General features: G+C 40.7%; 1 protein-coding gene across 1 annotated transcript in view; it reads left to right on the top strand.

Annotated features, from left to right (window-relative positions):
- The first annotated feature begins 4,400 nt into the window (after window positions 1-4,400).
- The window catches only part of LOC149312252 (PDZ domain-containing RING finger protein 4-like), a 145,962-nt gene continuing 133,392 nt past the window's right edge, over window positions 4,401-16,970 (top strand). Inside the window, exon 1 of the mRNA XM_089526830.1 lies at window positions 4,401-4,469. Within this exon, the coding sequence (XP_089382956.1) occupies window positions 4,401-4,469 (69 nt within the window). The remainder of the gene's footprint in view (window positions 4,470-16,970) is intronic.

The raw sequence follows: 16,970 nt of genomic DNA, 5'->3' as shown, positions 1-16,970 counted from the left end.
TCACCAATGGCTGAAGCCTTAGCAACCTTAAATTACACTACAATTACAAATCTACCTAACAGTTTCATTGTCTAGTCCACATTTTGCTATCTTGTTTGCAAGACTATCATGGGGGACCTTGTCACAGGCCTTACTGAAATCAAGATATGCTATATCCACCACATTCCCTTCATTTGCCAAGTTGGTAAGTTGGTTTTTATTTTAAAAAAGAGTTCAGATTAGTCTCTCATGACTTGTTTCTCAGAAACCCATGCTGACTTTTTTGTGATTATAGCATTTCCTTCTAAATGTTCACCAACTCTCTATTTAATGATCTGCTCTAGAATATTTCCTGGTATTGATGTTAGATTAACTGGGTGATAATTGTTGCGATCCTACCCCCCCCCCCCTTTTGAAGATAGGGACAACATTTGTCCTCCTCCAGTCTGCTGAGACTTCTCCTGTCCTCCTAGAATTCTCAAAGATTATTGGAAATGGCTCTGAGATTACATCTGCCAGTTCTTTTAATACCCTTGGATATAGTTCATCTGGTCCCAGAGACTTAGGCGCGTTACAGACCGCCATAAGGGAGGTCCTCAGGACATCCGAGGTTTAAAAAGGGGTGTCACTTCTTGACGCCCCCAAGCCTAATACGTCCTGAGGACGTACAAGATGGCAGCGCCCCATCTACATGGGGGCTGCCATGATGGCGTCACGAACGCGCCACCTCCAAACGAGGTGGCGCAGACGTGACGCCGTCCCACTGTGCGAGGGCGCTTAGTGCACCCTTTTGTCGGCACAGGAAGGAGGCCCGAAATGGAGCTCCTTCCTGGTCTTGCGTCACTGCCACAGCCTTTAGATGGCTGCGCCCAGCGACGCAGAGGAGAAAGGGGCTAAGCGGCCCCTTTCTCCACCTCCCCGCCGCCGTGGGGTGTCCTTGGGACTTGAAGCCCCAAGGACACCCCTTTCCAGGCCTCGGGGAAGTGGCCTTTTGCCACTTCCCCGCGGCCTGGAAAGCGGCAGATCGGGGCCTCAGCGGCTGCCGCTCTCACCACTGAGGCCTCGATCTGGCGGGGAAAGGGGCGGGTGCAGGCCGCCGCTTTTCGGCGGTCTGTAACGCACCAATAATTCATTTAGATTAGCCAGATATACCTGTACTACTTCTTTATTTATTCTGTACTGCATTTTCCCTACTGTGTCCTGTATTCTATTTTCCTTTTCTGAGAAGACTGATGCTTGAACCTCATGGTCCCAAAGCTGGCCGCTACCACAGTTCTGAACAGATGCAGTAGGAACAGCTTTTGTCCCCCTCTCCGACAGCTTCAGGCTGTGTTAGCAAGCCTCAGAACAGTTTCTGCCTGCTTCAGGGGCATGCGTTGCATAAATGCCATGCCCCTGAAGCAGCCAGAAGCCACTTTATTTGGCCTGTCTGATTTGGCCCATAGTTGACAATTCTTTAGCCATCCATCCTGAGACACCTCCCATTTTTCCTCCTCAATGGAACTGTTTGAAGTTGTGCCTTCAATATCTCCCTTTTCAGAAATTCCCATCCACCCTGCACTCCCTTCCCTTTTATTATTCTTGATCATGGGCTCACACCCAGTATTTCCCTAAGTTAACTGAAATCAACTTTCCTGAAGTCTCGAATGCATGTCTGTCCAGGAATGCTGCCAACACAGACACTCACATGGCTGGCAAGATAAACATGCGAAGCAGTTCCTTCCCAATGCCAAACAACATTCAATAGAATAAGCCACTAGCCAGTCCAGAGTTCAAGATTACAGAGAGCCACACTACCAGTCCAATCCGAGGTCAAAAGTACTAGAGGGTTGGTCAAGGGTCCAGTCTGAGGTCAAGGATTCAAAGGCAGTCAAGAGTCTAGGAAGCCAAGAGCCAGATCAAGCAGCATTCACTAAGAACTAATAGTCTCTGGCCATTGCTCAGCGTCTGCCAGGTTCCTTATATCTAGCTCCCTTATCACAGCTGCTGATTGCTTAATGCGCTCTTCTCAGCAAGCCTCTTGCAACAATGAAGGCACACCCTTTCTGATCTCCTCTGGCTAAAGGTAGAAACCTCAATGCTCTGCTGCTTTATGTCTCGCAAGTCTGGCACTTCTTGTGGGGCAAGGCTGTGCTGCTGAGCCTCAGGCTCCACTGGAGGAGATGCCACAGAGCTAGGGCCAAATCCACTGGGGCTGGGAGAGCAGAGCTGGGACCTGGCAGGGCAGAACTGGGGCCTGGCACAGCCTCGGGTTCCTCCTGCACCTGAGGAGCCGAGTCCTCGTCATAATCCTCTGAGTCCGCCTCGTGGCTGGCCATGAGAATGTCTGACTATGCTTGGCTTCCCCTTTCCATTGTATAACAAACTCCAGGACAACATGATCACTCCCACCTAAGGATTCCACCACTTGCATCCCATTAAACAGGTCATCCCTGTTGTTAAGGATAGCTCCAAAATAGTTGATCCCCTTGTTGGCTCTTCCATTTTAAAATTGTCTGCCGTCCTGCTAATCCTGTTGGTGATGGAGTTATTTGTTTGTTGGCTGTCTCCCCCCCCCCTTTTTTTTTTTTTTGTATTGTGTTTCCAGATAATATGTTCTTTATTTAATGACTTTAATTATACAGATTATTGTTATTTTTGTTACTGATAATAGTTGGATTTTGTCAGCCATCAAATGCAGCTCCATTGTAAGGGGAAAAAATCAGGGTAGAAATGTGTGGTCTGGTTATTTGCTGCCACATTGCCTTTAATTTGTGGTTACTAGGAATGAGAGATCACCAACACATACTTGGGTCATGCAAATTTAAGGCTGTGGCTCCTTGATTGAGTCTATCCTGTAATGCAGTCTTCTTCATTTCCTTTTAGAGGTCCTTCTCTGTCACCGCTCCAAAAACTTGGAATGACCTGTCGGAAGAGATTCACCAATTATCCTCACTCAAGGCTTTTAAAAAGGCGACAAAAACCTTTCTCTTCCAGCAGTCCTTCCCCGATTGATAATGTCCAGAACCAATTGAATCACCCTCCTTTTATTATTTTTCTTATTTGTGGTTTGTTTTTTAATTTTGATGTATTGTTATGTACTTTTTAACCATCTTTTACTGTTCAGTTTTATAGTTGGGAGGAAGGGTTGGGTCAGGGTCTTGTGGAGCTTTTTGTTTTTATTGTTGTATATTGTATTAACTTTGCTGTTACCCACCTTGATCCTCAAAGTGGAAGAGGCGAGATATAAATAAATATTTATTATTATTATTATTATTATTATTATTCCTATTTCCTCCTGATTTACCAAGCTTTAGCAACATTTCTAATGAATTACATCATCTCATAATACCCCCAAGATATGATAGCCTCAGTCCTTTTGGCTTATATAGGAAAAGTCAGGCTTGATTTGTTCTGCAACCAAAATAAAAATATAAATAAAAGTAAAAATATACAGAATTTACACACACACACACACACACACACACGGTGTATGTAAGACTGCATATGCTGTTCATATTGGTGCAGCATAAATTAAAAGCTTATGTATGAGAACTTTGAGATATTACACCTAGAAATGAGTAGTAAACAACAGCAACAATATACACTTGCATTTCATAATGTCAGAATATGATTCCTTCCAATTTTAGTATTCAATCAGATTTTATAGTACTAACAAATGAAGAATGTGGTATAACCATCTGGACTTTTTTCTTTTTCTCCCTGGTTTGCTCCAACTGCTAAGAAAAACATTACTATTTTTTCATTAACTTAAACACCCCACACCCATTAGCTTATTTGAAAACAAGTGCCAGAACTAATCCCAGCGATGGAGACTGCTCCTGACCTAAGCTTGTTTCCCAAAAATTTTAACCCAAGAATTATTCATTTGATCCTAAAGTTAAAAGGATAATATGGATTTTTAAATAAAAAGATAGCCCCATATGTGCATCCTTAATAAACAAAGGTGTTAGTGACACGTGTATTTTGTTTAACCACACTATGTTTGCTTCTTAATTAGTGAATATTCATCTGTTATCAACAGCAGCTATGACACCCCTCCCTACTAACACGTTCTGTCATAAATAATCAATGAGACTCTATTAATATTCATGAGTTGGAATCTGTGTAGTCATGTGCACTGATGCAGAGACAGGGGGAGTGTTGCTACGAACTGAGATGAAACTCTGTGTATATCTGTGTGCATACGTGAGAGTAGGATACTTAGGGAAGAAGAAGAAGAAGAAAAAGAAGAAGAGCATGCTGCTTATACACAGTGCCCTGGCTTGTGCTTCCAGCTAACAGTGGTGTGTCTGTGTTCCTGCACTGGAGTGACTGATGAAAAACAGTAGTCAAGTCTGGAGGGTGCTCCCCTGTCAGTGCATTTGCCTCTCAGTTCTTGGAAAATTAGAAGCATTGCTCTTCCATTATTTCTTATTAGAATGGGTTGCAATCTGTGCAGTTTTCAGAAGAGGGAGGAACACTACAAACTGCTTTATGAAGTTTCTCAGGTGAGTGCAGAAGATATTGCCAGCAGCTCTGTGGAAAAGGAATTTTCGTGGCTGGAAAAGCACTTGCTGAAAAAGAGGGATGTCTGGAGTGTGTGTCTGCACGCACATGCTTGCATGTTTTGGATTTGTTGTTAATCTTGAGGTTGCTTACCACGCCTGCTCTAATTTATTTCTGCTGGGTTTCCTTTTTAAAATTCTGTGTATCTTTGCCAAATTTTGAGTCAGAGACCTTCATTGTCCATTGAACCAGATCCATAGTGTGTTTAGAGAGTCTTTAGCATTGGTAAGTGAATCCTTTTTCAATTTCACTGATGATGCATTTGCAGCTGTTAGGATTTAACAGGTCTTTGGTCTCAAGTATTTTCAAGTTATTGAACCAGGTTTTATGGCTTAGCATGAAGTAAGAAGGTGATGGTGATGTCTATTTTTAAACTGAAAACTACTGTTTAGCAATTAATTGATATGAACTTTTTATCTTTCCCCATTTGGAATAGGAGTTAATTCATGTACTTTCAATTGATGTTTTTACCAGGTGTCATCCATTCCTTTCTTTTCTTTTTACCATTAGATGAAGAGTTAAATTTATTCTGTAGTTACTAAAGTGTGTACCCCAGCAGCAGGAATGTTACTGTAACCTACTAATATGTGATTGCTGTGCAATCTTAATGAGAAGTGGGGCAGGCGGGGACCAAATGTGTTTAATATGATAGCTAGCAATTTTGCCCCAGTGCTGTTGCATCCATATTTGATTTGAATGATTTTTTTTTAAATTGGCTTTTGCTATGGAAATCTGGCAAATGAAAGTTAACTGCCTTTCAGCATCTGTTACCTTCCTCTTTGTAATTTGTTCTCACTTTGACATGCCACTGTTGACAGAGGCTGAAAGCTTCCAGTTTTTGACTGCACTGTTGATGATGGGTGAAGGGCTGAGGACAAAACAGCTCAGAACGTTGGTGGTCTGTTGGCACAGCGGTAGCTAAGTGCCCATTGCCGGGTGTTTCTCTCTCCCTTCCCCATGTACAAATTCTTTCTGACGTGATTCATTTCACAGTGGACTAATTACAAAGTGGATTCTCTACACATGAAACATCCTCCTCAGTTGCAGTGTTAATGCACATTTTCATGGTAATGTGATCAGAGCCTCATTAGCCAGTTTCCAAAATGATCCTCTGCATTAATTAAATATAAAATTGACTCTTTTTATCACCATGGAGGGGGAAAAGAAGATTAACATTGTCAATTATGGCTGGGGATAATATAAAAAGCAAGGTGGGGAGGAGGGGAACCCCCACAAAGTCTTTAAAATAACATCCAAAGCAGCTAACCTGTCAGTTGGTTTTGGCTCCAGAAAATGGACTCTAGGTGGAACACTTTCCTTCAGTTTAGAAGTAATTCCATCATTACATTTTCCCTGACAATTGCAATGCAGGGAATAAAAAAGTAGAACTTCTCTCCCATCACCCCATTCCCTTTAGACTCTGAATAGCCAAACAGACCTAAAAATACAAAATGTAAATAGCTCAGTAGATTATAGTGCTGCTAATCAAAGAAGCCAGACCATGTTATAAGAAAACACATCAAACCTCTCTCTAAATTTTATAAGGAATATTTAACTATGCTGGAACCAGGGAATATATTAAGTACATTTTATGAAATTTGATTGAAGTGACATTGAATACTAAAGCATTTTAAGCGTGACTGCCTTTTGTTGTGGGATTCCAGAGCTATTCATTCTATTACTTGTTTGTTTCCTTCTGTGCCAGTGTTGCAGCTTTCATGATAAAGAAATGAGGGGGGGGGGGGATGAATTACCACTTTCCCTTTAACCTTAGTATTTACCTGATAAGGCATAATCCATGGAAGAACCAGCTTTTCCATTCTGGATTGTGGGGAAATGTCACTGATAAAGGCATTTAAAAGAGCAGTATTGTATCTTGTACTGTATAGATCTTTGAGCTAGTTTTGTTTTTCACTCCAGCATTTATGCATCTTTGTGATCACATGCCAGTGTGAGCATATTTTAGGCAGGTGTTCTTGTCTAACAATTGATATTACAAAGGAATTTCCCAGTTTACAAACTTGGCAATGCAAGTAACTGTCAAGAGAACAAGTCTATTGTTTTCTTGCTGTTTCATATCACTAGCTTGCCTATGTGATATTGGAAAACAAAGATTTATACATGGGAGAAATATGTTACAAGCTGTGTTATTTTGTTGTTGTTTGATGTCAAAATCTTCTTATGGGAGTTAATGGTATTGTTGTTGCTGTGGAAAATAATGACATTTGTAAATGTTTACAAGTTCTTGGGGGAATCTCCCTTTTAATCACTTAGCTTCACAGTGAAACTGCAGTCGACATCTAATTGTGTACAGGTATTAAATGTAATTTATTTTTATTTTGTGTTTAAAATTCAGCCTTCTTATGGATGTAGGCTTGTATTTTGACCAAGAAGACTAGGACTCAAGTCCAAACTCTAACATAGACTTAGCAGAGCTTGCTCCCTCTTTAATTTTCTGCAGATAAAATAGTAATAGTTGTGATTTCTCTCAAACATGATGGGAAATAGTGTGAAATAAACCTTGTAACACAATTTTTGGTTGGAGGCTCCATGTATGAAGTCGTAGCATGAATATGATGGCTGCATCAGTTAAAGTTAGCATTTGGAGATTCATTTTTTGATGGGAAAGAACTTTTGGTGTGTACAAAAATCTCATTTAAAAATGCTCTCCTTTTGTGATGCTGATGATGGCAGTGCATGTGGGTGTATTTTCATAGTACCCATATGTTGTTGCTTCAGAATCTCTTTCTGATATGCAGCGCAATTCCAATCCTTCAGGGTTCATGTGGTAAACATAATCACAGTTTCACATAGCCAGTCAGATTTGGAAACTTTGATGGAACCCCAGAATGCAAATGAAACTCTTTTGCTCTCATTCAGAAATGGACTGGAAGGGAAATGTTTTTCTGTCACTTGGGGAACTTGGAAATACTCCCACTGTACTACTGTTTTCATTGTCTGCCAAAGCTGTATGTAAGTTTTTCAACCCAATTTAGATCTCATCTGGTAGAACTATGCATATCTATCTATGGCAGAATGTCTGTTAATAAGTGTCCATATTATGGTACATATCTAGACTGGCCCATTGAAAGTCTGTGGCAAACTGTTGAATGCATATCCAGATACTGAGTGCCATCTATCTTTACTGACAGATGTAGACTATGTATAGTTCTCACCTTCTTCATTGGATAGTTAATTCAGTTTTGCATCCTGTGGTTCAAGGTCAGCATCCCTACTGCAGTAATAGTATGAATAACTAAGGTGATTCAAAAGGTAAAGTTTGAGCAATGTCCAAAGCACCTTCTTCTTCTTCTTTTCTTACATCCATCATGTGACAAAAGAGACCAAGATGAAGAGTCACAGATTTCTCAAGTGGGTGCTAAGTTGTTCTTTTAATCCTTTTAAGAATATATAGAAATTCAGATAAAAGAGTGGAAGCAAGGATGATGTTCCTAAACCCTTATTATGCAAAGCTTTAACTGTGGCTGGGACATTGCAGGTATAACAACTCTTTTGTTAGTTCAGAGTGAACGGCAGGTGGAGCCTGACAATTAGAGGCGGGATATTTAGAGAACGTGGGTAAGGGAATTGGAAATGCTAGGTCAGAGAATTAAGAATGATTCAAGGGGTGCTTTAGGTGTTGTTGTTTTTTTAAAGGCTGGTGGAGAAGGGAATAATTTATACTGGATTAATCTAACAGGTGGAATCCCTCCATCTATTATTAAAATACTACAAGTGCTTGGTTACTAGATTCTTAAACAAATTCAGTATATGGTTTATACAGGGAACCCTCTGGATCTGTGGGTTCTAGGTCCATGATTTTGACTGACTTAAAGGGTGCTATGGCTATCTCTGGCTCAGTAGGTAATGTCAGTAATAATAATAATAATAATAATAATAATAATAATAGGTTTTATTTATATACCGCCCAATCACTGGGAATCCGAGCGGTTTACAATAGAGGGGATAACAGACAGTTCCCTGCCCACAGGCTTACAATCTAAAAGACACGACACAAAAGGAGAAGGGAATGGTGAGGCAGGGAGGGAATCAGGTCCAGCATTCTTCTCTCCCTCTGAGGCCTGGACCAAGGCAGATGGACCGGAGGGAGGGCTCTTCTTCTTCAGGCTAGCCCCTGATGGTACTGGGCCAGCCTTCTCTCTCCCTCAGAGGCCGAAAGATGACAGTTAGGGAGGGAGGAGCCTCTTTCTTCAGGCTAGCCCCTGATGGTACTGGGCCAGCCTACTCTCTCCCTCAGAGTCCGAAAGATTACAGTGGTTAGAGTTGAGTGACCTATTCTGCCTGGAGCTGCAGGCACATAGTTTAATTAATTAATTAGCATCTCTCCTTTCTCCTGGCATAGGAAACAAGGCAAGTCAGAACAACTGAAGATAAAGTTCAATTAAAACCTTACTATACAAAAGTTAAAAACAATTATATTAAAAAAGCAACCATTAAAACATTTAAAGCACATTCAAAATGTGATTTAATAGATAACAAGCACAATACATCTTACTGAAAACACATAATTTTAGAACCTGCCTAAATGAAAAGACCTTTGCCTTTGCTGAGAGAAGGCCAACCAAACTGCCCATGGAAGGGAATTCTTAGGAACAGCTACTGAGAAGGCTATCTTCTGTGTTTGTGAGTTTCCAATTGTGCTTTTCCAGTGTGCTTCTGAAGGCAGTGGAACTGAGAGGAATTCCCTCTTTAAACATCTTAAAACTTGGGCATAAGTCATAACTAGCACTTTGAATTCTGCCTAGAAATGGACCAGTAGCCAATGAAACTGATTCACCAAGGGAGTGAGTATCATAGCATAGCTGATTTAAAAACTGTCATCCAAAACACACTGCAGAAATAGTCCAGTTTGAGACTGCTTTAACTGCCCTGGCTCAATGTTAAGGAATCCTGGGGATTGTAGTTTGTTCTGTCACCAGAGCTCTCTGACAGAGAAGGCTAAATGTATTACAAAACTACAGTTCCTCAAATTCCCTAGCATGGAGCCAGGGCAGTTAAAAAGATCTCAAACTGGATTATTTCTGCAGTGTTTTGGACCTATATTAACTTTACTGAGGTAGTGGAACTTTAGGAAAGACTACTGAACTTTGGTCACATAACATAAAAAGGGAAGTTAGGAACATGAAGGTAGTTTTGGGACTACAATATGAGTTATATTAACTATGTAGTATGCAGCTAACTGCCTGAGCAGATGGGGGAGGATAGCACAGTCTGAGTCCATGCTATCCTTCACCCCGTACACATATGGGTTAGTCCTTGTGTCAGTGTGGCCATGGGCAGGTGTTCACACAGCTATCTCCTCACTGACCCAGGACTGCTCTTACCTTGCCGGCATGCAAACCATCTGAGAAGTTCTTACTTGCCCTATCTGGCACAGAAATGGTGTGTCTGGCTGCAGCCACGTGGCCAGACACCCTGTTTCTGCATCAGACAGGGCAACTGGGAGGCTTCTCACATGGTTCATATGCCGGCAAGATAAGGAACATGGGGGGAGAAGGGCTGCCAGAACAGCTTGGTTTTGCTGTGGAGTTTACTAGAAATGCTGCACAAAACCAGGGCTATTTTACCCCGGGACAAAGGCTCTTTACCCCAGGGTCAAATTGAATCCTATGGATTCACATCTGTACTGGCAGGATTGGGCCTGATTTCCACCATGGGTATTTTCGACATGAGGCAAGGGGGAAGTCAGGCCATTTGTCCTGGGCAAACAAGCCCTAAATCTCCATTTATTTGTTTTACCCAGAGCAAGCATTGTGAACCATCTTCTAGCTGAAACCGCTGTGCAGAAGCAGGGAAAGCCATTTTTTTCTTTCCTAGGCATTTTTTTTAATAAATCCCCATATGTGGAATAAAAACTAAAAAGAAAAATGTTTGATTGCTCACATCTTTGAGCCTTCCAAGTCTTTTAACCAGATTTAAAGTGAGTTATGATTTTGTGGAATCATTGCAGTTGCCCTTTGTTTGTCACCCATGAATACCTTTTGTCCTGTTCTTTGTATCATATCCTTCCTATATCCCCCCCCCACCCATATTAACATGATACACTGTGTTCTGTCCAAATTTAAAGTGCGTGGTGGTTCTGCCTGTTCCATTATGGCTGCTTCCCTTCATCAACTTCTTTCAAACCTCCTGTCCTCTATATCTGTCCCATTTGAGTTATTTCACCCACTTATAATGGCCTGTTACAGACTGCCAAAATAAAGCTGCTTCGGGTCTCTTTGGAGGTATGCTATTTAAATAATGCATGGGTCCTAAGAGTCCGGAAGTCGCGCCAAAGCCACACTCCATTCCTATGCACCAGAGTGCAGCTTTGGTGCAGCTTCCGGATTCTTAGGATGCATGCATCATTTAAACAGCATACCTCCAAAGAGACCCGAAGCAGCTTTATTTTGGCAGTCTGTAACAGGCCAATATTTCTACCACTCCCACCATCATCTCTCTCCATCCCAGCAACCAGGCTCCTTTCCCCCCACAACTCAGTGATTAACCATTTGATAGTTTTCTGTATGCCACATTCTCTTGTGCTTTATATGGAAGCTGCCATTTACATGGAAGCTGCCAGATCCCGTGGTGAGCAGTCAGTACAAACTAATCCTGTTGAGGGAGGAAGAGGGGACAATTCCTGTTTTTGTTTTGCTTTTTGCACAAATGGAAAAAGAGGGAGACAATTCTGTGAGGTGGTCCAGAGTAGGAGATCTCTGGAGATGTTGCACACCTAGCATATTTCATACTCCTCCACTGTCTGACAAAATTATTTTCAGTACAGTCATGAACATAAAATAATCATTAAGCATGTGTTGCAGATTGCTAGGATTTGCAGTTCAACCACACTTGGAGGACTGCATTATTCCTGTTTCAGTTTTCATAACCTTAGTACCAATGAAATGTGGCTTTCAGTAACTATATGGCTGATGGCTGTACTGAGAGCTGCAGAGTTGGTGCCAGCCACAGCAGCTGTTGACTACCAGGCACGAACTTTGCAAGTAGGCAGGGCTGATGAGAGGAGACTCTGCTTCACTTGAGAGAGTGGTTTGCCAGGCAGGAAGACAGATGTTGGATGAGACAAGAGCCAAGGTCTTACCTGGTGGCAGCAAATTGTCACTACAAAAAGAGATACATAGGTGGGCTACAGACCACCCAAAAAGGCCGGTCTGCCAGTGCCTCCTTTTCCCCTGGTGGGAAGCCACAGCAGATAAACCATGCAGTTTCCTGCCGGTAAAAGAAGAACCCACAAAAAGGGTTCTTTTTGTGGCACACTTCTGATGCCCGAGTGCGCCAATGGCGCACTCGTGATGCCACAAGTGTGCCATGACATGCAGATGCTAAGCATCCGTCACGTCAAAATGGCAGCACCTGTGTGTACAGGGCGCCACCATTTGACGTATGGAATACGTACTAGGGTTAGGGAGCGTCTGCATGGTGTGCGCTCCCTAACCCTAGTACCGCCGCCACCATGCCACAGTTTGCCCGTCTGTAACGGGCCATACTCTTTGAGCTGTTGAAGTGGGTGGCAACCAGGCACTGGGCAAGGAGGAATACAAAAGACCTCAAGTGTGAAAAGAGCCAGACACTGCTACTTGGAGATTCACATATCTCTTTCTCCTCCTTCTTCTCATGAGACTGGTGCTAGTGCTGTAGGTAGAGGAGCTATGGTGGCAGCAGGTGATACCTGTGCCTACTTTACCAGCCAAGTCTAGATCACTTCCTCCTTGCTCCTGCTTGTTCCTAAGGACAGTGCACCCCCTTATTGTCTGCATGTAGGGAAAACTGCTTCAACTGGCCTGTCCTTGGTATACCATTGTTCTAGAAAGCCAAGAAAGTGAAAGAAAAGGAAAATTGAAAACAGGAGAAGGTTCAAGATGATGGCATGGTCCAAAAGATATACTATGGTGCAATCCAGATATAGCTCACAGACCAGAAGTTTCCTGCTCCAGATTTAGACCATGTTCAAATGGATCAAACCAAGGTTATCCAGCACACATGGTTCAGAACTGCAGAATCTCTATATTGACAGGAGCTTATCTACTGAAGCTACAAATTAGCTGGATAAATTCAGAATTCATTCGATTTTTTGAGGATCTATTACATAACTCATTTACTCCTGAAGATTCTGCCATTTCCTTTGGCGCCACAATGATTTAATCAAAAAGCACTTGCATTTATTAAATGATTTGGTAGTAAACAAAGCATAATTAAAAGATAAACATAACAAAACATAAACAAAATGTAACTAGCCCTTCCAGCCAGTGGCCCCATGCATTATAAGACAGCTGAAAAAAATGGGAAACAATCTCATGATATATCTTCCTTTCATTATTGGCTGCTAATGGACCTTTATCTGACATTATTAAACAATGGGAGTATTCCACATACTGGAAGAGAGTGCATATGTTGAAAAGGGGCTTCTTCTGGCCCTCCAAGCCCACAAAGAGCATTTTGGTGCAATTTGCGAAAATGTTTTCAGAACAGCTGAAGAGGGCAACCTCTCAAAGACCTCTTGGCCGGCAATACAAGCCCCCTAACCTCTGACAGTTTTACATCCTATATTAGTGGATAAGAAGAGACATGAGAGAGGATTCAGGAAGGGAAGTTTGGTTTGTGTTTCTTTTTAAAGGAAAGACTACTGTGAAGAGAGAGATATCCACAAAGTAAAATGTAGAAGCAACTTGTGGGTGCTTAAGGTAGAATGAAAACTGGAAGGCTGAAATAAAGGGGAAGTTCTGAGAAGATGCCCCATACACATTTTCACAAATACACACACTTTTCTGGACAAGTAGCTATCTAGGCAGGTCACAGGATATTCTGTGAAATGGAGGACAGTCCTGTGAGATACCACCAGGTAGATGGCCATCACTCAGAGATAAGAGTCAGCCTGTTCACTTTGTGCTTCCATTTCAAAGGTGAGATACAGTGAGATGGAAATACAAAAAGCCTGTTGGAACAACAAGAAAGGAGTTAATATATACATATCTAGATGTATACTTTATGGGTTTTTTGCATAGGCACAATTTCATATACTGTATATCCATACTGTTAAGGAAAAAGCAACATGGGATATACAGTCAAAGAAATAAAACATGTATGTGAGAGGCAGGATGACTCAGCAAAAGCAATTAGAAGCCACACAGGTGTAAAAGGTAATGTGATTAGCAAGTCCTAAATGCCAAGGACAGAAATGCAAAGTGGATAATTGAACACACCTGAGAATTGTTAAGTGGACAAGGTGAAATGATGAAATCATTAATTATGAGATGAACCATGAGAACCAATGAGAATGGATGTATACGCCCACTGGGTGGAAACTGACAAGAGTGGGTGGTGTTTTCCAAGGGCTATAATAATTGCTATGAATCCCAATGTATTTTGTGGGTAGTAGTAGTGGATAGTAGTGAGGAGTATTATTGGAGTTGTGTTGGATAGTTTTGGAGCTGTATATAGTAGAATAAAGTAGATCTTTTATATAAGACTACTGAGTTGTCTGGTGTCTTGACTGAAGATACAAGAGCCAGCTGGATCCTGAAGAAGTGGGAAGACTTCTGTGGAAGCAAGAGTGAGAAGGCTTGGAGAGTTTGTCAGGGTCTTCAGCCTATTCTCTGTAACTCTGCTGCTTTAGAGCAAAGCTTTATCCACTGGCCAAAACTGGTCAGCGCCGGTGCGTAACAAGGTGGTGAGTTCGAGCCAGAGGTGAAGAGCTACAACTCCCATCATCCCTGACATTGTATACTTTATGGGTTTGTATACTTTATGGGATACTTTATGGGTTTTTTGCATAGGCACAATTTCATATACTGTATATCCATACTACATATCCATTGATATAGCAGTGTTCTGATACACAATTTTTAAAGGTGTACTTTTCTGTAAAAAAAAATCAGGTGAGTTAAAATGAATATGCAGAATGAACTTTTCTTTGCACTTGGTTGATTATAAGAATGAAATGGAATGAATTTGTACATTACTGTGCCTATTTCATTTCAGTATCTCTGTATATATTTTTTAAAAGTTTAAAATTTAAGTTTAAGAATCAGAAAATCTTATTCTTGAAAAACTGTGGGAGAAGCCCGGAGAAGCATGGACTGCATACTGGTTGCATACTGCCTGGCTACAGGGCAGTGTGATAAAATCCATATTTGACTTTTAAATCATGCATCTATCCTGTGAGCGAATTGCGGTGCAATAATCTCCTTACTAAAACTATCAGTAGAACTCATTTTCCTTTTAGTCATACCTGTACAAAGGCCTTAATCCTCTCTGCCCAATCCTCAGTATTCTCATTTTGGTCCAAACAGTTTTAGACTTCTTTTACAAAGACTTCTGTTACAAATTCTTTGCATAGATTTATGTAGAGTAGAAGAGAATAGCATCTTTAAGAGCAGACAAATTGCCTTCAGATTGAATCAATCCAGCATTATATAATTTTCTGATAAATATGAAATATTCTATGTTCATTTGGCAAGCACTGGCACAGCCACTAAAATAATGGTAATTGTCAAATAATTGTCAGAATTACAGTAGTGGTATTATATAGCTAACTTTTCTTTATAAACTTAAAATATTAGTGAACCACAAATCTATTATATGAAGGTGCTTACATGTTTCAGAAGAATATGCATTACTCTTTAACTGAGGACCTTACTGCATACAGCTTTTATACCACAAGTAAACTGAGAAAGAAGTGTCTTTGGCAATCCTGTAAGTGCCCTGTCCCCAATGCACCCCTTTTCATTCACGGAGGAAACCTGTGAATGACCTGGCAATAGCACAAGTCCCCAAGTGTAAAATGTCACTTCTGGAGCAGCTTCATGATTTCCAGACGTATGGTATATGTGTCTTCTCATCCTCCTGTACCTTCTCCCCCTCACTATTCTGAAGCACCTTGATTACCTTAATTTTTCTTTTTATTTATGTCCTTCCTTCTTTCCTTCCTTTTTTTCAATTGGGGCATCAGAGCTCCATCAGAGAATTGCACTGGAAAAAGAGGAGAAAAGCAAGCAAGCAAACAAACAAACAAAACCCTAAACACATGCTGGATAGGTTATAAGGCAAGGAGTCAGGGTTAATAGGGAGGTCCGGAAGTGAGTATGATGGGAGCAGTAGTCTTGGTTGTACAAATGAGAGCGGCACAGTGATGGCTGCCTGAAAAGTGGTATGTTCCCATTTTATTTTTGCTTGTGTGACTTCTGCGAAAACAGGACTTGTGCAGAAGAGTCCATAGCAACCATAATGTGTATGCTTGTGAAATTTCCTGCAGGTTGCATGAGTAACATTGTAATCCTAAATTTGGTTTTTATGATGTTAATCCCAGTAAATTCAGTAGGGTTTACTGGCAAGTGTGCGTAGAATTACAACTTCACCTTTTCATCATTTATATAGTCTTGTCTTTGTTATGGTTCTAATCAAAGAATGATTCTGTTCCTTTATGATAATTTATCAGTTGGCCACATTATACCTTTTGTTTGTATTTTCTTTTAACCCCCCCCCCTCCACACACACACACACCATGCAAGCTGCATTGTTAACATTTTGTCATAAACAACTGAGAAAAAGCTAAGAAGATTTTGGACTTGTTCTTTGTCTAACATAAAATCTTGTGCACCAGTTGTTTGGTTTTTCATAACCAAAAATAACCATATATTTCAGATTCTGAAAAACATTTTAAAAAAACGCCAATTTTTATTTATTACCTTTATCTTTGACATTTGTCTCCACCTGACCTCCTTTTCCTGGTGTTAGTAGCTTCTTGGATGAAAAATTGTTTCTTGGTCATATTTAGCAGAATAATACCTTTGAAGATCTAACATGTGGGAATATGTTGAATAGTGGCAGAAAATGAATTTTCTTTCATGTGAATATAAAATCATTCAGTGTAGTTCCACCTATTGTCCAGGCTGCATGGTGAACCCCATGCTACAAAAGTCACTTCTTCAGGATGTTTTCTGTCCAGTGACAAGTAGCTTCAAGTGTGCTCATCCATCTTCTTGTCTCATTATATTAGATGTGACTGATGTTCTGTACCCATTAAAATTGATGGGAAAGAACAAAGAGAAGAAAAATGTGCCCTTCAATTTATCCTATCTTTTAAAGGAGCAAATCAAGCTTTCTACTGATATATACAGTAGGCTGAGCCATTATTACTATTTGTTTAAATCAATAATCAGCCATAATGATTTGTCATAATTAAGAATAGACTTGATTCTACATCTTTTCTTTCTTTTTTTTTTTAAGTGAAGTATAATACCTATATATTTCAATATCAGCATTTTCAAGTGACCTGGTAACAAGATGTTAAAGTGTCTTTGTCAGTTTGTCACAAATCTGTTAGGATGATTCTGTTTACTTTCAGTGTTTAGCAAAATCACATGTGCTGTGTCAGCTTTAAAGTATGCTTACACCCATTTTTCAGTAAATATATTTCAGTAAAT

Source organism: Sceloporus occidentalis, unplaced genomic scaffold, assembly GCF_023333645.1.
Source record: "Sceloporus occidentalis isolate IW3139 unplaced genomic scaffold, rSceOcc1.0.p SCAF_5, whole genome shotgun sequence".
Classification (NCBI taxonomy): domain Eukaryota; kingdom Metazoa; phylum Chordata; class Lepidosauria; order Squamata; family Phrynosomatidae; genus Sceloporus; species Sceloporus occidentalis.
The sequence above is the reverse complement of the archived record's forward strand: the minus strand, read 5'-3'. Positions and strand labels throughout refer to the sequence as shown.